The sequence below is a fragment of the Echinops telfairi genome, unplaced genomic scaffold, assembly GCF_000313985.2.
Source record: "Echinops telfairi isolate 266 unplaced genomic scaffold, ASM31398v2 ScPeMD7_7400;HRSCAF=8409, whole genome shotgun sequence".
Lineage (NCBI taxonomy): Eukaryota > Metazoa > Chordata > Mammalia > Afrosoricida > Tenrecidae > Echinops > Echinops telfairi.
The window spans coordinates 11,050,508-11,072,503 of NW_022111300.1; the positions used below are offsets into that span (position 1 = coordinate 11,050,508).

At 47.8% G+C, this 21,996-nt stretch overlaps 1 protein-coding gene across 2 annotated transcripts in view; it reads right to left on the minus strand.

Annotated features, from left to right (window-relative positions):
- Positions 1–1,279: 1,279 nt before the first annotated feature.
- ZNF521 (zinc finger protein 521) overlaps positions 1,280–21,996 on the minus strand; it is a 314,538-nt gene continuing 293,821 nt past the window's right edge. For both annotated transcript variants that reach the window (XM_004702915.3, XM_045296279.1), the window contains one exon: positions 1,280–2,112. In XM_004702915.3, the coding sequence (XP_004702972.1) occupies positions 2,083–2,112 (30 nt within the window). In that variant the 3' untranslated portion in view covers positions 1,280–2,082. The remainder of the gene's footprint in view (positions 2,113–21,996) is intronic.

Consider the following 21,996-nt stretch of genomic DNA (forward strand, 5'->3'; position numbering starts at 1 on the left):
CCGGTGAAAAAGCTTTTTAATTAAATAGCATGCTGGCAATCCATTGTGAAATGTATAGATGTAAGTTTTACTAGCATTAAAAAGCTAAGCGCACTCTCACACACACAACCAGTCTAGTCAGCACACATATTTTAGTCATTATTAAGTATTTGTGTCCCTGAATAGATCTTAAAATGTGACCAAACTTTTCTTTTTTTAATTGGCAATAAACAGTATGATTTGCCAGGTCTGTGCTGCAGCTTAGAAATGGGGGTACAGCCAGGATTCCCCAAGTGCCGCACCCACACCAGCAATATCAGCATCTCCTGGCAAAACTTTGAGCTAGACCACGGGCCTCTTGGGAACTGGGTCCAGCAACCTGGGGTGAAGGTTGTGACTTGCTGCTAATCTAGGTTCCATTGATGGGTTTCAGGTGACAGGTGGTAACAAGGAAGTCAATCCGGACATGCATTTTCTTCTCCATCATAAAAAGTGCTGTGAGGATTCAGGTTTCAGGCCAAAGATCTGCCCCCGGCCCTTCAAGTTTCGAAGGAGCCCACAGACACGGGGTGTTAAATGTGTAGGCTCGAGTTGGAGGGAAGTTGCCCATTTATACCAGGTCTTTACTTACGAATTCTGATTAAACTCATTCCTCAGGGTTGTTTCCACATTGCTCTTCTTCTGCCATTAAAACATTAAGGAGAAGAAAACAAACCAACACCACCCAGCAAACACACAACTCATCTACGGAGTCACCGTCTTAGGCAGCTTGTGCACAAAACATCCAGAGGTGGCCGCCTGCTGACCACACTACTGGTCTTCTCTGGAGGCCGGGAGGTGAAGGGCGTCGGACAAGCCCACACTGGGAGTCAGAGCCAGAGTGAGAAGGCACAGCCATCAGACTGCCTTCCCTGTGCTTTGTCTTCTGAATGCACAATGCTGCTTCTTAAGTACACAGACGCCAAACTGCCGCTGAAATTGCAGCGATCTACTTCGAGTTCAGATTTGCACAGCAGGACATGAATTGGGCCGCAAATTATGCAGAAAACAGCCATCACATCCATCTGTGATGTCAGAACGCTCAAGAGCGATGTGACCTGCTCGTGTCTATGAGGGGTACGATGAATAGCGCCCCAACTCCAGCGCTTGCCCTGAGTGAAAGGTTCCATATGATTGAGGCGATGCCGGGACAGGCTCTAGAGCAGAGTCCCATCCAAGGGGGGCAGGCAATTCGACGTTTTTTTTTTTTTTAGATGGAAGAGTAACTCGAAAAAAGAAAGCACACAGATACACTCGTACCTCATGGTAAACTGAATTTATTTCCTCTTGGAAAACAATTCCAGTCATCTCCAGGTTCAGACCGCAGAGTAAACATGAAGAACAGTAACATACAGGGCAGTTCAACTGATTCGAGGATCTGGCCGTGTGAAACCATGAATGACAACCCTTGAACACGCAAAGCTTCAAATGTATCCAGGAAAAAAAAATTTTTTTTGACAGTCTACATAACAACTATTGCATATTTATGGTGATGCTACCTGTCATATCGCAAGGCTTACAAATATATATACGGGCCTTATCCAGCTGTGGGTTTCTGCTCTGAGAACATCTCTTCATGGTTTGCAAGAATCTTCAGCAATAAAAAATAGTCTTGGATTCAATCGATGATATACCAAAAGAGAAATTCTAGGCTTAAGTGTAAATAAAAGGAAGTCCAAACTTCGCACGTGTAATGTAGTTGTTGGTTTTTTTTTTTAATCTGTCTTCCTTGAAAATACTTTTTCTTAAGCCTTTTTTGCTCAACCCCCTCCCCCCTTCCCCTTTTTAAAATCTTGTCTGAATAGGGCCCAAGTCCACTTGTCTTTATAAGACCATTTTTAGTATCAGACGACATAATACATGTGCAACACTTTATATACAGGGAGTCTATCCGTTGCTCAAAAGTTCAAACACATGAACATCCAACAGTTTTGATAATACAAGGTTTATGGTACAATACAATGCTTCTGAATAATATACATTAACAATGGAAGTTTCGTGCAAAGAGTAAAACATGTTCCCTTTTTGTGCCACAAAATTCTCCGCGAAGAGATGGTCCTTGCACTAACTGCTGTGTTGGGTCATCGTATGGTTCTGTAAAACACAAGGAGGAGAAAAGAAAAGCGGCAGTCAGTTTGAGTCCAAGCACGGAGAGAGGCTGGCGGCTTTATAACCACGTGGAAACTGTGCTTCTGCACCCGGAGGAGGAGGAGCAGGAGGCGGCGGAGCTCATGGGTGCTCTCACAACGCACTGGCACACAGGGTGGCTCAGCCTGACCTCTCTCTGGAACCCAGAGCTGCCAGGTGGCCCCAGCGGTCACTCGGAGGACTGGACGCATGTGGGAAGGGGGAAGATACGGGCAGCATCGTCTGCCCAAACCTTTGCAGAATACCCGCCCACTGTCCACCACCCTCCTTTCCGAAACCTGGCCTATTTTTCAGGGCTAACACTTTGTTCACAGTTCCACCTGTGTGGGCATTATCGCTACCTATGCTTGTCTCAGGTCCTCATGATTAGGTTTAGAATGTCCAGAGAGCAGGGACTCTCTCTTGGGCCTGAAGATGTACTTTAAAGGCCAGTGCTACCTAGCAGGGACTTGCAGGGGCCAGGAAGCATGGCAGTCCTTCCCTGAGGAGGCTCCGGCGGTGGTCACACTGTGGTGATGACTGTCCTGCCCTTGTGTTGCTCTCTCCAGCTGAGACGGTCCTGCTGCCTTCCGGGCGGCTCCTCCCCTTCCACATTAGATGTTCCCTCTCCACGTGACCCACCCCTTCCTAAATTCTACCAGGGCCATTGCGATACCTCCGCACCCGGGGATGAAAAGCCACACCCTAAAGACAGGCTCCACCCTGGGCCGGTGCTCATATGAGCCTGGCGGATTCCCATCATCCCTCCTCTGTAGTCTCCTTGGGCCACGCTCTCTTCACCCTTCCCCACGCATGGCCCCTCAGCCCCATCAGCTCGTGATCAAACTCTTGAGGTGGAACACCCTCTTCCATGCTCATCCCACTGAAAAATGGTATGCCCGCTCCCCTAACTACCACCTGCTTACAGTGCACCCATCTTCTGTCCCGCATCACGATTATTTGTTAACGGTGACATTTACTCATCATTTCCTTTCTTCACAAGCATCTATGGAATGCTTGCATCACCATCTGGCACAGCACTGCAGTGCACCAAGAGGACAAGTAGTAAGTCACGTGACATACAATGTTATTGCTGTTAGGTGCCCTCCAGTCAGTTCCAACTCATCGCAACTCTACACACCGCAGACCGCAGCACAGCCCCGTGCTGCACCATCCTCACAATGGTGGTTGTGTTTGGGCCCATGGGTGCAGCCATTCAGTGAGGGCCTTCTTTTTTGCCGCCCTTCTGCTTTAACAAGCATGGTGTCCCATTTCAGGGGTTGGTCTCTCAATAACATGTCTAAAGTACACATAACAATAGAGCAGTATGGCAAGGACTACATTAGAAACATGTATCTAAATCGTCATGGCTACACCTAACCTTTCCCAGCCTTTGGGAAAGGTTTTACAGTAGAGGTGGCATGCTGACATTTGAGGTGAGGCTGGGCACTTGAGACACAAGAGCACTATTATGATTGAATCACGTCCCCCCAAAACACATGCCACCATGGTGAGTCCATGATGCTCAGTATAATGCAATCCTCCTCCATTTTGTGATGTGATGTAATTATCTCACGGGTTGAAGAGTCTAACTTCTATAATGTTAATGAAGCAGGATTAGGTTGTGCCGTGAGTGAATCAATCTCTAAATCAAAGAGACCTCAGTATGACCCAGACAGAAGAACCAGGAATGGAGTGCAGTCCTTTGGACTCAGGGTCCCTGTACTGGGAATTTCCTAGACCCAGAGGAAAATTGATGCCAAGCCACCTGGGGATCTCTAAAAGATACCAAGCCCCACCAAGACATTGAAAGGTGACAAGGACTTTTCCCTAGGGAGAGCTCGCTCTCTCTCTCTCTCTCACACACACACTCTCTCTCTCTCTAGAGCTGACACCCTAAGGCTAGGCTTCTAGTCTCATAAACTGTAAGTGAAAATACATTTCAGTCTGTTACACACATCCACTTGCAGTGTTTCTCTTACTGCAGCACGCGGTAACTAAGAAGGACACTCCTAGCTGAGACCCACACTGGGAAAGCACACAAGCAAGGCTATTCCAAGGTTTGCCAGGGATGCTCACAGACCTGAAGGTGTTCAGATTGGATGGCGTCTTCTAGAATGTCCTGAAGCAAGCGTGCTGACGAGAAATGAAACGGGAGGGTATTCGTAGGGCAGACTGTGAAGAGCCTGAGTTCCTTGCTAAGGAGTTCGGCGGTCTTGTAGGCAAAGAGGCACCATGGGAGCTTTGCAAGAAGAGGGCCTTGTCTTAGGGATGGTTGTTGACTCTTCATCCTACGGGAGTGCCTGCTTTGGGCTGGGTGCTCAGCGATCACAGGGTGTCAGTCACGGGGAGGCTTGACTACTGAGGTGCACACCTTCAGGACTGAGGGTGCTGGAGAAGGACTCGCTGTAACTGACCAAGACCCGGACCTAGTTCCCTATCTCAGACTTAGCTCATCTTGGAAGAGGGCTGATGTTAAATAATGATGATGGGGTGGGGGTGGGGGGAAATATTGGACTCTCCCTTACAAAAAAATCCCTATTTTGATTAATTCAGTGAAATATAAACTGGACTTTTCTCATTTTAGTTGTTAGTACTAAAAGTACTTGCTCAAAGTGCATAAGACAATTAATTTTTTGCCAGCTCCTGTATTCTTGACACTGATTTTATGTACTAATTTTTTTGACTATATATACTATGAATGAATAATCAAAATACTAATGAGGCCAAAAGAGTTACAATAAACCCCACATTTCCCTGTTCCCATAAAAATCGATACAACATGATCAAAGTGGTTATTAACAGTGCCCCCCTGGCTCCCCCCCAAAAAAACTTCAGGGACTCAAAAGCACACTAAGCTTTTTCAGGAGTAAAACTGGATCTTAGAATGAGTTTTTTTTCTTCTTCTTCTCTTAAAACCAATCACCAAATATATATACTCATATATGTGACAAGGTGTCACAAAGTTCATGGAAAAATGAAGTTAAATGATAATGGAATTTTTCCGTCACCTTTTTGAAGCCCCCTCTTATACATATCCCCGATATATACAAGCTCCCAGGCCCACCTTTTTACACCCCCCCACCCTCACACACTACAAGGGTATGACCATCATACTGAAGTATAGAACAATGACAGGAGGAGGAGGTCTTCTTTAAAAATCTAGTCAAAGTCAAAAGTAATCAGTCTAATAACCATTATTACCAAATCGTCTAGGGTTGGCATGGACACTCCAAGTTCAATAGGGGTTAACAACAAGGTGTACTGTAATCTCGCCAGGGTCTTTATACATGCCTGGGTTGAGGTATTTTAAAAGAAGAGCCTCAAAACACTGTCTCCAACAGTGGCAACAGTTGAGTCTTGGAGGCTTTTGTCCTAAGCCAAAGCCATATGAGCCTCTGCAGAGGTGGAAAGAGATGAACAAATACGTACACATCACTTACTGCGGCAGGTTGAAGTCACTTTAATAAAGGAATCATGTTTTGCATATTAACAGCGAAGACGGTCATTTGAAGGAAGGACAGAGCCTGGCTTTTATGGAAATGAGCAGCCCGGATGTCAGTAATTTCAAAATGGGAAATCTGGCATGAGAAACGATGAAAGCAGCGAGTCCTCTTGGTGCGAAGACATCTGCCTACTTTGTAAGATCACTTAGCCTCACTTCTGCGTCCCGTGTTGCTCGGCCCTAACCAGGCTCTCTGCAAGGACAATCTCCAGAGGGGAAGGGGGCAACTTCCTGGGCCATCTTCCTGGGGAGATGGACACAACTACATTTAAAGAGAGCCAGCCAGCCAGCCAGATGGCCCTGCCCCACTCCTATAGGGTCTTCCGACGACCCCTGCCTTTGCTAATCACCAGGGGCGGGGTGGGGCTAAGGGTCAGGAGATGCCAGCTCCCCATCTCCCACTCCGTACGCAGACCCACTGAACATGCCAATGGCCTTGTTTCACTTTTGGAAGGAAAGGCTGCATGCCCGAGCCTCTTGGGTGTCACCTGGTTTTTAGGGATTGACGGGAAGAGAGATGAGTGGAGTCACAGATTCCAAGCGTGAACCAACAGCCAGTGACACCAGTGTCGGGTGTTATTGTCTCTCCCCCTTACATGGTAGGGATTGTTTTTCCTCTAAGGAAGACAAAGAAGCAATGGCAGAGAGGAAATGTCCGCAATGGCAGCAAGCAACAAGAGGCGGCAAGCTATGAAGCTCCGCCTGCTCTTGCCCTGGCGACTCGCCATCCTGCCAGGCCGGCCCATCCCGAGCTCCTGCAGACGTGGCCACGTGAGAGCGAGCGGCAAGCCGGGGAGGGCTGCCAGGCCAGCAGCGAGCAGCCTCCTCAGGGCAGGAGTTTTCTAAGGGAAGCCCCCACCTGAGCACAAAGCAGTCGGTAATCTCACCAATTTTACACAGCAATTCACAGTCCCCAAAGCACTTCAATGCAATGACAGGTTATGAGAATAAAAAAAAAAAATTTTTTTTTAAACCTTCTCAGTTCAAACGAAGGGAAAGTGTTTTTACATAATCGAAAAGTGCATCTGTGCAGCCTCGATGGTGGTGGGGGTGAGGACCGAAAAGGAAGGAGGAGAAGAAAACTTAGGTAATCCCACAGAGAGCCATATTCCGCTCTGTAAAAGCCATCTCCTGGAGACCCCTCGTCTAAGTAACTGAAAATTGCAAACCATTAATCCCAGCTATGAACAGTTGCTTTTCACGAGAGGGGTTTGTGCTTAAGGAAAAAAGAAAAAAATCAAATGCACAACACACCTTAGAGCAACTGCAGGAGGCAGGGTACCTTCCTTAATCCGAGGTTTCAGAGATGAGCTCTTCCTGGCGAAGGGTCCTGTTTGGAAAGGGTGCTGTGCACTCTTATCCTCCCACCCCGCCCCTGGAAATGTGAAGTTAAACTTAAAAAGCTGAAAAACAGATGAGGACCTTAAACTTCTCCTTCGAGCGCTAGGTACTCCTTTTTGAATCAGAGATGCCTTTCCTTTACCAGGCTGGAATTCTCATTTGGGGCTTGGCGCTCGAACAAACGATGAATTCACACGTCTCCTTTCTGAGAGCTGGCCACGCGAAACCGGTCTAATGGGCTAATCCCATTTAAAAGGCGATCCAAGAAAAATATTTTTTAAATAAAAAGAGAGACCCGTGATCTGATTCTCCTGAAAAGTGTTCATCTTTGGGCTAAGCAGGTCCACGTCCCTGCACTCAGGATGCGAATTTAAATACTTGCACCTATAACCACGAAGACAAAATGAACTTCGGATGATGGCCAGGGGAGGCTCCGCCTTCAGAGGGCTGAGAACTCCAGTCCTTGCAGGCCAAAGTTGCGTCTTTACCCTCACTTTCCCAATTCTTTGGCAAAACAAAACACAACACCAGTCTCCTCTCTTCAGAACCCTCTGTTGGTGTAGGAAAAAAATGTTAAGTAGGAATGGTAATAAAAAGGTACAAAACAAAACAAAACCCCACCAAACAAGTGTTTGAATGGAAGGTTTGTGAGATCTGTTGATCCAGATGTTAATCAATTTTACCATGACTTGTCTAGTAAGAGCCCTTGGTCATAAACAACTTCTGATGAGCCTTTCAAACGAAGAGCCGGCAGGCTATTTTATAAGGAGTGTGTGTGTTTGTGTGTGTGTGTACCAGCTCTATTAAAGGAATGGGGTGTGTGTGTGTGTGTGTGTGTGTGTGTGTGTGTGTGTGTGTGTGTGTGTGTGTATGGGGGTGGGGTGGGGAGGGTAAGTGCTCCTTGAGTTAGAACCTCACATTTAACCCGCAGTTGTGTTCAATTTAATTGAGATGTTTTCTCGACCAGATGAAACGTTAGGCATTTGCGGCTCTGAAGTCATGTGAGGCAGAGGAAGCAGAGAAATAGCAAGATTGAATGTGGCTGTTCCCGTCAACAGATGGGGGGACAGTACTCGGGCAGCCGGCTGTGTTTTCTTCTGTCGAAGAACGCAAACATCAGCAATCAATCACCGCTGATTAACTCATTGTGTTACCTGCCCTTCTATCACTTGGGCCAGACCTGTATCTGTAAACAGCGTGGAGGATATATGCTCTTATTTTTTTTAAAGCATATTCCAGGGCACAGACGTTCATGCGGCTTCCAGGCTGCAAACAGAATTCTACATTACCATCAACCTTTAAGCACTGCTGCTTTTTATTTTATTTATTTATTTTTAAACAAAAGCAATTGGTTTCCAACAGGCTGGGTAATAAGTCTTTTGACCTGCATTCTTCTTTGACCATTAAGGTCACCCTGTGCTGGGGCATATAGCTGACTTCGGAAATGCCTGCAAGTCCTACATTTCATCTCCTGCCCACTCAAAATCAAGCTTTCTTTAAATGTGTCTGTACGGGTCCCTGAAGGCCAAAGAGGCAACCCCGTAGTGGGCAGTGGAGGGACAGAAGCTTCTGCCTTTATTAATGAATGCAGACCATTATGAGTCTGGCTGGCTCCTTCCCTGTTCCCAGAAGCATCTACTGTACGTGACTTAAAATGCTAGAATATTGACACAAAGCGAGCTGGGCACCCCTAAGGAAAATTACTCCTTGGATATAATGTAGGCTCATAACAGCTATTAGAGTACAAAATAAAACCCTCCGGGATCAAACTGACATCTACCGCATTCTACCTAGTCCTCAAACATTAGAAGAATTTCTTTGTGCAGGCATTCTCAAGGACAGCATTAAACTGACTTTTGTAGCAATCTGCAACCGCTTTTCGGCTCAGAGCTTTTAGTACTAAATCTCTGGTTTGAATCAATATAAGTACTATATCTCCTGCATTCATCAATACATCTGGTTCGATACACGCTCTATTAAATTATACTTTCTAATCAAGATTTCTACATTTCCACCCCTCTCTTTTCCATTCCCAACTTCTTTTGCTAGCATAATAGTTTTTACAGTGTCGACAGCTTAAGATGGCAGTAGGCTTTGGTTATTTCCCAGTTATGCTAGGCACCGAAGAGTCACAAAAGCCTTTAGATAGCTTAATAAGGTTAACACGATGTGAATATAAAAAAATTAACATTTCCGAGGGCCACACAATGCTGAAAGTCCTTATAGATTTAAGTGGGACAGAAAATGGGGGAAAGTCAGCAGCTACAGCCGTGGAAACAGCATCCCTGTTGGTGCCAGGTGTCAGCTCTGCTTCACGGTGACCCTGCGTGCAAGCAGAGCCAGGGCCGGTCCTGCGCCATCCTCCCAGTTTTTGCTATGTTTGAACCCATTGGGGCGGTCACCACGTCAATCCATCTCATTGAGGCTATGGTAGGAACGTTCTGAAAACTACCCTCCATAGTTCCAAAGAGTCAAATCACCCCAAAGTACCATTTAGACCCCATTGTGTCACTCGATCCCAACATTTCCATGACCCCCAAACTAGATTTCCTGCTGGACAAATGTTGGGTAATGGGTGATTTTGTAGACTGTTAGCTTATCACTACCAGGAGCACATGTGGATGTGTGCATTTTGTAAGTCAAGTTATATTTTAATGACTACCCTTTAAAAGACAGATTAGCATTTCCCCACAGTGCTTGGAGGATCTAAAATTTAGAAAAAGTGCATACAGTGGATTTTTCATAGTTCAGGGAAGGAGACCCATAATTTTCACTTTAGTGGGATTTACTGGAATGAGGTCCAATTCTTTTATTTTGACAGGGCACTGGCATTTCCGAAGCAGTCTGTCACCATAGGCGCTTGCCCCTCTCTTTAATGCAACGAATGTCGCATTTATGAACATGTTTACACTGAGAGAACTCCCCATCTTATTTTTTCATATGGTAATGTCATCAGCGTGAACTTGGAGACACTGGTGCCTTTCCTTTTGACACGTAACCATTCCCTGGGCTTGGCACGGCATCTCGGAGCATTGTCCGGATGACACTTAGCTATGTTAAAGCAAAAGGTGAAATGGCATGATCAGTAAAATGCAAGATATTGGAGACGGAAAAGGAGAATTAGGTTATTTAGTGTGTCCCCTTGCTGGGGTGGAATTGTTTTATGGGGTCTACACTCCGGGTCAGTTTGAAATGTTTCTGGAAGCGAAGTTCCAATACATACCTCTCATGAGAAACAATTTCATATTCCAATCAACCTCACCAAGGGACCTTTGCTGTTGTTGCTCTATGACCAGGTACGTGAAGGAGTCTCTCATTCATGGCCATCGAGTCAAGGCCAACTCACTGCAACCCCAAAGGACAGGAGAGAACTGCCCTGTGAGCTTGGGGAGTAGAAAGTTCTGTCCTTCTCCCTGGGAGCTGCTGGTGATTTTGAACTGCTGACCTTGCAGATAGCAGCCCCGGGTGCAACCACTATGCCACAAGGGCGGGGGTGACCTAAGACAACCTGGAAGCATGTGCATAGTAGCCAGTCCGTGAGTTTATCTTCAGCGGCCTTGACCTCAGTAGACTACAGATGACAGTAGCATACAGCTCTTTTATTCCATTCAAAGCAGCTGAAAAGACAAGTTGTGGGGTGTCGTGGTCATTATACAAATTACATGTCATCCAGTTGCTTGGCTGTTAGAGATGAGCCTACAAATTGAATAGATTCTGGAAGACCCATGGGATATCCCTCTAGCAGTTTCCCAACCCCTGCAAGAATGACCTTTGGGGCTGGATAATTCTTTGTTCTGGGGACTGGCCTGTGCACTGCAGAATGTTTAGCAGTATCCCTGGCCTCTGTTGACTATATGCTATGAGTTCTTTCCAGTGGTGAGAATTAGAAACATCTCCAAGGGAGATATTGACACACATACCCTTGGTGGGAGTCATCAACCCCAAATAAGGGGCACTGTCTTCCAACTTGGGAAAAACATTTGTGCATGAATATCTAGAAGTTTGAAGATAAGGAACGTTCAGGATCAAAAAATATTTGAGGTAACTGCAGGGATGAACTGATAAAGGGGAAGAAAAAAGGTTGGCTTATGGATGGTGGTGAATTCTTGTACACAATGAAGCGCCAACACCTGTCAAGGATAGACTGACCAAGGGAGGTAGGGTATGAGGTGCCTGGTAGAGGCGCTGGTGGCTTATTTATTTACTTTGAAGTGAAAATACATTGAGTGTACTGCTATACTACACTTGAGCTTGTTACTTAGCCCTCATTCTGAGAGAGACCTCCTCTTCCAAAGTAAAAACATGGAAGTAAACTATCCAACAACAACAAAAAGCTTAGCAACATGGACCCATGTAAAGACTCCAAAGAAATTGTGGATAATGGGATTTACAAGATAGTAGGATTTTTATTTAAGTATTAAGTGCAAGAAATAATAAACTACCTTTCAGTATATAAAAAAATAAAAGATAGTGGGAGTTATCCAAGAGCTTTTTGAAGTCCCCTTGTGAAGGGGGGGAAGTCAGAGTGCATCGCTCCAAAACCATAGAAACTTTTATTAATCAAATACATCAACATGTGAAGCAATTGTTTTTCAGCATCGTCTATGCAGGTCTGGAAGCAGTGTTTCCACCTAACGCTTCCTTGAAAATGTCTGTGCTCTTCGATTTACATACTGTCAAAATGGCAGTTTTGGCATTGTCCAAAGGCTCAATTCCTTGTTCCTTTTAAATGTTCTTTGAGTTTGGGGGATAAACAGCAGCCTGCAGGGCTCGATCAGGGCTATGGGTGGGTGGGTAAGGCTCCCAATGCCATTCTCATAGGAATTGCTAACCTTGAAGGATGAGCAGGTCTGTCATTCACGATCCATAAAAAGTCCCCTGAATGCAATTTCTCTGCCCTTTTCTTCACCTATGCAATTTTCCATTTTCCTAAAGCTTCTTCCTGGTAAAAGACTCCATGATTGTCCTGCGTCCTTTGAGAATGTCTATCAAGATTATCCCATGAAATTATTAAAAATGCCCACTATCACCTTCTGAATTGACCTCTCTTCTTTGATTCTTAACTGGGCCAGTAGATAGCCTTGGAAGTCATTGTTTTTTGTTGTTTTTGAGTGAGTGAGTGTGTGTGTGTGTGTGTGTGTGTGTGTGTGTGTGTGTGTGCAGGTACCACAATGAAACTAAGCCAAGTGTGGGACTGAGAGCACTTGATCCGTCATCTAGTGATCATGATACATGCTTCAACACATTTCGTTTAGAAAGTATGAACTGAAACCCCTGAATTAGTATTTTTGACTTACTCGCATATGACATAGAGATGCGTGCTGTTATCATTTCAAAACACAGTGAATAGGTGCGAGAGGGCAATTGTTGACAGTGAGATGGGGAGCCGTGGAAAGGATGGTTTGGAATATGTCATAATGAACAATTCTAGGGTGGACATGGGAATCTCTTAAGAACTGTTCACGGAATTAGTTCTTCCATGCACCCACAGTGAACAAAGGCAGTGCAGTTTAGATATAATTAGTCAATGTGGCTGCAGAAATATTTGTAATTTAATAAGCTATAATGGAACCCCAAGTATCAAGCCCTTGAAATGAATATTTAAGGTACGGACACAGCTATTTTCTCTGACAATTCTGATAGCTGAGCCAACTTTATTCATGACACCCAGAGGCAGTGGCTGTTGTGATCTGGTATCGGGGCTGGGCACGCGAGGGAGATGGCACTCAGTTTACCTGAGGGCACAGGATGCTGAGGGCCTCAGGGACAGGGTGACCCCCCTCCTCCAGCGGAGAGGGTGTGGGCCTTGTCTGAGGGCAGGAGTTGCTAAGGGGTGAAGGGCCGCAGAGGCAGAGAGAGGGACAGGCCACAGTACAGACCCACAGAGAGTGATGGGCTTGAGGGATACAAGGCTTTGGAGGGGCCACCAGACCTGGGAAAAGGTAGGGTCAGTTCAGAAAGGCTTCTTTTCACAAGAGATCTCTTATTTTTTTGGGGGGGTGGTATCCCATTATGTTTAACAATAGCTCAAGCACCCACCTAATTAGCCTACTTACATTCTAATGGAGACGCCCTGGTGGTGTAGTGGTTGCACATTGCGCTGGGATTCCCAAGTGCAGCGGTTATAAACCATCAGCGGTTCCAAGGAGAAAGACTTGGGTGTAAACTCTTTACTCAGAAACTTGAAGGGGCAGCTCTCCCCGTGCCATGGAGTCCCTCTGCATCAGTATCGACCCCATGGGAGGGAGTGGTGGTGGTCTGATGTGGGCAAAAACGGTTCATTTACAGCATACAATGGCCAACTTGCATAATCAGGCACAACAAGATAGGGTATTTTGACAATTCAACATGGTGCACAAATAAGTCAAAGCTCAAGACGGACAAATCTGCTGAGGGGTCATGTGTAGGGGAGAACGTGCACACGGGAACAGTTTAATTTTTCACTAAGAACTTCAAAGCCGTGTAGTATCATCCCAGTCACCACTTGACGCCTCTTTTGCATCCTGGCAGGCTTAAACCACTGCACCATTTTGGATCTGACAGTGGCATGCACCATCGACTATGTTTTTTGGCATTTCTTTTGGGTGTTTCTCTAGGGTGGGGTGTCAAATTGTCAGAATGAGCTAAGAAGGGCAACATGGGCTACTGGGTCTGCAAAGAATAAAGAACCCCTCTAAATACAAATATTGAAGCGAGCAAGCTGCTTCCAGGGCAGGAGCCCACAGAAAATTCAAGTCCAACTCCACAAAGCCAGGAGAAGAGGGCGAGAAGCAGGGACCAGCAGATTCGGGACCTACAGGATCCCAGAGTAACGTGGGACAGAAGGCTGGGCGAGGCACTGCGGCCTAATAAGATATTCAGGGATTAAGTCAGTGTTTCCCAGACAGATGTGTCTGTGTGCCAGTTGTTGCTAAGCTTTAACGTTTTTCCCCCTGTAATGTTTAATTTATCACACTGGTGCTTTCTAAACGAGAACATCTGTAAACAAGGTTAAGAATGACCTCCTTCCAACTTTACATCCATGAACAGCGCCCCTTCTTCGTGCTCCAATTTTAGATACCCTAAAGATAAATAAATCCAGGGAAGGAAGGAAAGAAGGCGGCTTGTCTGACACGGCAAGGTGTTCATCTTGGGCGAATACAAATTTCCTCTCGCCTGGCTTCCGGAAGGTGCACACAACTACTTCTGGGTGCCCTGGCCACAGCCAGGCACCTCCTTCCTTGTCCAACACAATTAAACAAACTTCTGCTAAATATTTAACAGCCTGGTGTAGCAATTAGCGATGAATAATGGGAGCTTAAATTGAGCACTGCTCAGAAATGCCCACTTGCCAACAGCGCATGGTTTCTGCTCCTGTTTTTTCTCTCAGATTTGGACTCCCACAGAAGGCGTGTGTGTGTGTGTGTGTGTGTGTGTGTGTGTGTGTGTGGTTGTCAGCGTCAGAGGATTTGGTTAGTAACATGAACTAGAGTCACATGATTTGGCCTAGGGTCGAGTTGTGTGGCTGTGCTGTCTCCTTCAAGACTCCACTGGCCTTACGTCTGTTTCTGAAATCCAGTGAAAGGTGGTGTGATGTCTGCCTGAAGGTTGTTGGAGCAGGGCATTGATTTAAAAACCGACAGGCAGGTTTAGGATTTAAACTTGGGTCCAGCAGATTCAAAAGGTCATCTGATTAGAATGGGAGAGGCGGATGGAATTGTAATTTATATTCAAAGGCTAACCTTTGTGGGGGAGAGAGTGGCCGACGGACTCTGTTTTTCCACGTGAGAGGGACAAGGATTCCCAGCCACAAAATCCCAGTCATTATGAAAAATAGTTTATTGAACTCTGGCAAAAGGGAAAAAAAAAGCAAAAGAAATGCCAATTCCTTGTACTGTATTATTTCTTTTATTAAAAACACTGCCACACTCTCTAGGAGGTAAACTCACATTAACAGTAAGTCAAATATGCTATAAATCATTCAGAATAGCAGAAAAACATCTTTTCTTACCCTAAGCAGGCAAAAATACTCGCCAAAACGTCCTCGTAGGGCATGTGCTATAGGAAATGCATGTAGACATGAAACGGTGCCCTGTCCACAGAGTACAGATCTCAGTGTTGGTACCTGGGTGACCAGAATCCTCTGCTCTCTTGGTCCCTGGGGCAATGCATTTCTCCATATAGAATGGATGGGGAAAAGCCGCAGGGAGCCTTTGACTTACACTCAAAAAACAAGCCCTTTTAAAACATAAATATTTCCTTGGCACAGTCCTTTTGGGATAGCGTCAACTTGAAATTAAACATATCGGGTCAGGGAGAGGAAAAAACAAACTCCTTATCCAAACTGGATGCCTGTCTTCTTGCTTGCCTTCTACTCTTGACCCCATTCCCTGTGTGCTTATGTCCAGGCCTGAAAGCATCCCTCCGCTCTCTGGATCCACCTTTTCTTGCCAGAAATCTTGTCTGTTCATCAGCAAGTTCTCTGTCACACAGAGAAGGACCACGCAGCCATGCATCTAGCTCGAGTCCTCTGCGGAACCCGGATGGATCTCGAGGTGGGTTATCTTCTTTCCTGCCTGTCACCCCTCCCACCTCAGAACCTTTGGGGTCTTAACATAGCACCGCTGCCTCCCTTGCCATCGAACAGTTTCCTTTGCTTCGGAAACAACATGGGGAAGTCTCCAACCCCAGTGCCCCCTTCTTGGTCCCCTTCACTGGCTTTGTTTCTAAGTCTCTTTGGGACCGTCTCCCCCCTCTCCCAGTGCACAGAGCTGAGAGAGTCAACCTTGCCGTGGGGTGCCTCCAAAGACTATCGCTATGGGGAGCGTAAACGAGGGTCCTCACAGCCTTACACAATGTGTTAGTTCGAGTGTTTAATTCATTATAATGAAGAAAAAAAAAAAGGAATGGGTGGATGGAAGAAAGAAAAAAACTCTTTAAAGGGAAGTATTTAACATGATCCTTGAAGACAGACAGCTTCCTTCACTACAGCGCCCAGGCAGCAGGCATGGTACCTACTCATGCAAATTCAAAGGTAAGCTGTAAACAAGTACACACAGCAACACCACAGTGGATAAAGGGGCAAGCGACAGGAGGCCTCGTTCTAATCAGTCCTCAAAGGAACCTGCCAGACCGAAGTGGCACTTATTCTAATTTAAAGCCCTCTGCTTGCTTCAGTGTTGCAAAATTTATAAAAGAATAACTTCATTAAAACGCCTGGTACTTCAAACACAAATGCGAACCAGCCACAACACAGAAGGAGCTGGGCAAGAGGAAGAGAAACCTTCCCAGAGAGTTGTTCATGCAGACAATTCAAGCAAAGCCTGCCTTCGGGCACTTCCCTTTCGACAGTGGGGTTTGCCGGGCCACTGTACATCACCAAGTTGCTCCTGCCACAGGGCTCTTGCCCTCTGTCCTTCTGTCACGAGGCCTGTTGCTCTTGGGACTCCCTGGCCCACACTGAGAGTTGCTGGAAGCTGTTCGCACAGCGAGCTGGGTCAGATGCAGAAACGCACCTGGGACCCCAGTGAGCAGGGTTCCGTGTCCCCCTTCATGGTCTGCGAGGAGGCCAATTGGGAACATCCCATGGCTGCAGTTCCTTTTCACTTTATTTCAGACTCATCTATGATTCTGACAAAAGTAGGTAAGGTTTTTGCTGCTGCTGTTGTTGTTGTTGTTTAAAAAAGAGAGGGTGGGGTTTGTTTCTCAACCCTGGCACTCAAGAAAGGCCTGCAGACTAGTCAGGTGGAAACTGACCCCAGGTACCGCACCCAAGGAGAGACGCTTACATCCTGCAACACCCACCTTTAAGGAAACTCTTCCTCACCTTCCCAGCCCTCTCCCCTGAACCAAAAGAATCCAAGAAATGCTACTACCATCAGGAACTTCCAGTGAGAGACTGCAGGTGCTAGGCAGGTTGTGTCAGAACACACAGCATTTCACGTTCACCTGCCAGCATCTTTCTTAAAACCATTTTGGGGGGCAGGGTGGAGTGCGATGGAAAGACCAACCTTGGAGCCTGCGCGCAAATGCCAAGCCTCTGAGAAAGTGTGTGCACGCAAGTGATGCTACTCATCGCCCTCCGACGGGTTACCACAAGGAATAACATGGGCCAAGGGCAAATGTGTGCTGAGATGTGCTACCCAGAGAAGAGAGTGAAAGTGTTCACACATCCTGAAAATGGTAATCTATGGATGGATCTGAGGTAGTAACCTTAGGGAGAGAACAAGGTGACTCCCTAAGGGCTCTGAAAGAAGAGGGGTGATTCTCCTCAGTTGTTTAGAAATTCAGAGTGTGTGTGTGTGTGTGTGTGTGTGTGTGTGTGGGCTCCTCCCTCAGGAGAGAGGCTTGTTACTGGATAGCCACATCTGGCAGAATGGGAGCTAGACAAATACAATAGATTTAAACATTTTAAGTCCTCAGAGAGAGGAAAAGAGAGAGAGAAAGAGAGAAGATATGCAATGTGACATGATCCCTTTTACTCTTAGAATAAACAAATATTGAAATTAATTCTGCATCTTCTTCATAAAGTGGTTTTGTAGTGCCGAAAGCTCCTTTCCATTCAAATCATGCTTATAGAGGTGAAGTTAAGCCTGTCTTCTCCCTCCCCATGAATCAAATGGCACGAATCAGCTAGAATGAATGAGCTAATTCAATTACGGGCAGCCCTTATTAGACAATAAAATATGGAATATTGATCTTGTGGAATTGGGTGATGCAGGATGCCAATTCGGAGCCCGACACCTGCAGATGGATCTGAATGGAAGAACAGATGCATCCGCGCCCCCGGGTTTCCTAGGACCCTTCTCACTTGGGGCACCCCACACAACCCCACGCTCAATTTACAGCAAGTGCTCCAGGAGGGGCGCAGGGTGGGAGCCCAACAGGGCCCTGGGTGGGCGCTGCAATCCCTTGCTAAGGCTCCTACGACAGAGGGAGGGAGGAGACAGGGGACAGCTCTTGGGGACTGCCTGTGGCGGTTAAAGAGAAACTTATCTGGTGGACGGACGCTGATGTACTTCACCGGCCGCCTTGCTCCCAGAAACGCAGGCCTTTCCCAGAATCAGGATGGGTGCACGGCTGTGGCTTTTGCATGTGTTCAGTCGGCTTGTTTGAAAGCCGACCCTGGACAGTCTTAGCAAAAATCCTCCAGCCTTTTCTCTCTTGGAAATGTAATCATCAGGCTCAGTAATAAAGAAAGCAGCTCTAAATACACGGGTCCTGGGGGGAAAGCACCCCAGGGGCTGCAGACCCCAAGGGGAAACACAGGGGAGCGGGGGATTCAACATACGTACGCTGACACCCCGGCATCGGCTTCCCATTTCCCATACAGCTCTGCCCCGAGATCTAGGGCCTGCTGGCCTGCTGATTGGACTTTGTTGCAGAGAGCAGACCTGGCCGGCTCCTCTCTCCCTTACACACTCCCCCTGACTCCTCCCTGCAGCGTTGAGGCCATCTTGTTTTGACCTCCCATGCCACATCGCCTGGGCCCCGCGTGGCAGCATGAGCACAAATACGCGCTTTCCTCTTAGTATTTTTTATTTTTTGAAGAGTTGAAACGGGCCGTGTTTGGGTCGGCCTTCCTCCAGGGCGTAGGAGCGCGCACATGGGGTCTGTTGTTGAAAAGGCCTCCGATGAAGGGGCAGGCCTGAGAGGCTCAACCATGCCACCCGAAGTTGCAGACGGTTCGGCTACAGTCCAGAAAATGAATCCAATTTTTCATTCTGTCATTATAAATATTTCATTGCAAATGGTACTGATTTTCTGCAACTGTGGTTAAGGGGCCTGTGTGTGAATTTTCAAGGGGGGGGAGAGGGGAGGGGGGGCAGGGAGGAAGACAACGATGAAGAGGAGGAGGAGGGAGGGAGAAGCGAAGGTTGGCAAGCAAATAATTTCTTCCTTTAACTATAAAAGATTCTGGGGGAAATTCAACAGTGATGTAGTGTATGACTTTCGAGGAGGAGGAGGAGGAGGGGAGGGGAAGGAAAAAAAAAAAAAACATTTACTCTGCTCTTCTTCTGACAGTTTCTCATAAAATATCTGCAGTCCATCTATCTTTTAGTACTCCGGGCTCCTCTGGAGAGCAGAAAATGGTGGTTTAAAGCTCACTTCAGTGCCAGTCTGCGGGAGATTGCTTTCCACAGGACCCCCGCTGATGGAGGCCTAGGGGAAGAGGCCCAGGAGTTATTCAATCAGCCGGAGACTCTGGGGCGGCTGGGGGTCCTTTGAGGGCTGATTATAAAGCTGCCCTCCTGTTGCCTGCCTCGGAACAGAACGAAATGAGCAGCCTCTTGCTGAGCAGATTCTGCAAGAAGGAATTTCACCTGTCATGGAGTTTGTCAGAATTTCAGGATTTATCTTGGTGCAAAATTAATAAAATAGCAGCCAGGATTTCAGGCGGACAACTCAGCTGTGTCATCTCCAAGTGATCTTTCACCCACGAAAAACCTGGACAGTGATCGGAGCCAGGCTTGTCCTACTTTCCCGCAGGCGCGTGAGAGTGAGAGAGAGAGAGAGAGAGAATGTGAAGAGTGGCACCCACCCATCAGGATGAGCTTGCAAACCAATTACACACCAGGCTGACTTACAGTGTGGGTGCGGCCTGCAGGGCGCACGACCCCTCACCTCATGGAGGGAGAGCCAGCGGCTCTTTGGGATTGGCCGAGCCGAGAGTAGAAAAAGGTCGCCTCTGCAGTTTATAACACGCCAGGTCCCGGATGGCGTCACACCTGTTAAATTCATACTTGCCCTGGTAGTTCAGGTCTGGGTTTGCTTTGTCGCCTAAGAAGGGAGTACTAACATTACGTTAAGCGCTCATCCTGTGGGACATCACCAATCACTCTTGGACCAGCCACGAAGAAGATTCGGGCTCCTCGTTCAATGCCCACGCCCTGCAGACAAAGGGGCCTATGGCCCTCTGAGGGCCCAATCTGGGAGCACAGTCATGGGGTGGAGAGGGAGTTGCGAACCTGTGCCACCTGCCCTGGCTCGGGCCACGTCTCTCACTGCATGTCAGAAAGCAGTTCGGACCACACAAGGGACCACAGCTATTCTAAGAGAAGGACCGAGAAGCCAGGTGTAGGCCATTTTTGAATCGAGGCATGGGTAACCCTGGGGACCTCAGTTCTGATCCTCAGAAAGGGTGGGTGACAGATCACTTCACAGGTGGGGCCGGGGTCCAGGGGGCACTGGATTGGCACTTAAAACACTGGCTGGCCCCCATCGGAGGACAGAGTAAGCTCTGCTCAGGCCCATGGCCCCGCTCAGGTTTCCTCTCCAGACAGCGGCTCCAGCTCAGAGCTGGGCTAACTGGAATCATCTCATTGTCTGCGCCTGCCTGGCACCCCGACTGCCCACTGTGCTCAGGCCGTGGGTGCCTCTTAGTAAGTGGTGAGTCGCAGGGCTCTCAGAGCTGGCCAGGGGTTGAATGCCGCCTGCCGGTGTCCCTGTCCACATTCTCCTCGTCCACCTTATCTAAGGGAGATAGGAAAGCAGGCTGGACTCAGTTCCTCCAAGCTCCCCCCTTGTTAAATCTTGCTTCCAAGAGCCACCTTTACAAAGCAGTAGTAGCCCGACAGAGTGCAAGAAAGAGTGGGTGAGGGGGAGAGAGAGAGAAGGCGCTGGAGAGCGAGTGCACAGATGGTGGGAGGGGACGCAGGGTGCTCTCAGCAGGCTTCAGTGGCGATGCATTAACTCCACAGAGGGATGAGGGCTTCCCACCAGTACTGTCATGAATTATAACTGAGTGCGGTGTGAGGCCTTGGCGCCTGTCTCACAGCAAATACACCGCTCTATTTTTCTGCACACTCACCTTTCACCCTTAGAAACTCAAAGCAAAGCCGAGCACACTGCTGTTATTTAATGGTATCCCAGCCGCCTTTTTCTATTTCTAGGAGGCAGGTGGACTTGGCAGATGTGCCTGGGGGGTGAAGTCAGGCAATTATGAAATTAAGCTTTGGCGATGTGCACAGGGAAGCCTTTGCTGGGCGACTCGGCTTCCCGGGGAGAGATGGGCTTCCGTGGGCTGAGAGACCGCATCAAAGCCTGAGAGGCCCACAGGGCTCTGGGTGCCAGGAGGAAGGCTCATATTGTCCCCTCCTCCCTCATCCTTCCTGCCTGGAGAGCGCTGACTCTCGCTCCTTCCATGAGTTCTCAATGAAGGAGACCTGTGATTTTGGGCCGTTTACAATTTCACCACTTGTAAAGGGCTCCTTTACCCGGCCTTTCACGCCCGTTTAGCGCCTCGGCGTTGCCCTTCTCTATGGCAGCACCGCAAGCGCCGCTTTTAAGCACTATTCATCTGGCCCACTACATCTCGGTGTGCACCGTACTCGGCTCTCTCTTCTATAAGGGCAGCGCGCTCCTTCATTCACAGCTGCAGGGCAGAGCCTGTTAGGAGCTGCAAATAGAACAATAAAGGATACAGATGTGAACTCCTCTTAAAGCACACGCTTGGCTCAGAAGCTGCCTTGCCTTAGCAAACCCGATCAAGAGTCACCGATCCATCTTCTTCCTAAAGCAAATGCTCGCAGCCGGCCGGCCCGGCACGGCCACAGGGGAGGCTCCAGAACATGCTGGAAGGACGTCTCTGCCCACTTCTGGGGGGGTTGCCATTGTAGTCGCTCACCCTAGCTGCCACAACAGTTGGATCGGGAAGCACTGTTTTCCCATATGCAGGTACGGAAGTTTGTCAACACCATGGGCCTACGTCTGGCAGGTCAGTCTCCGGATGGATGTGTGGGGCAAATAGGTAAAATGGGAACACACGCCAAAATGCAACCTGCTCGCAACCACCAAAGGTGCTGGCGATCTGGATCCCCAGACTTCCCCCTAGGAGATGGCTCTGAAGGGCCGAGACTGCACTCTGTACAGTTTCCCGTTCCTAACAGGAGGCAGACCTTCCGGTGCTACCGCTACAGGCTGACTTGGCGACGAGGAAGGCTGGGCCAGCAGAGCCTGGCCAAGTCAGGATGTGGCAGAGGTGATGGACGTTTCCAGGGGGCGGGGGTGGGGAGAGGACAGAACTG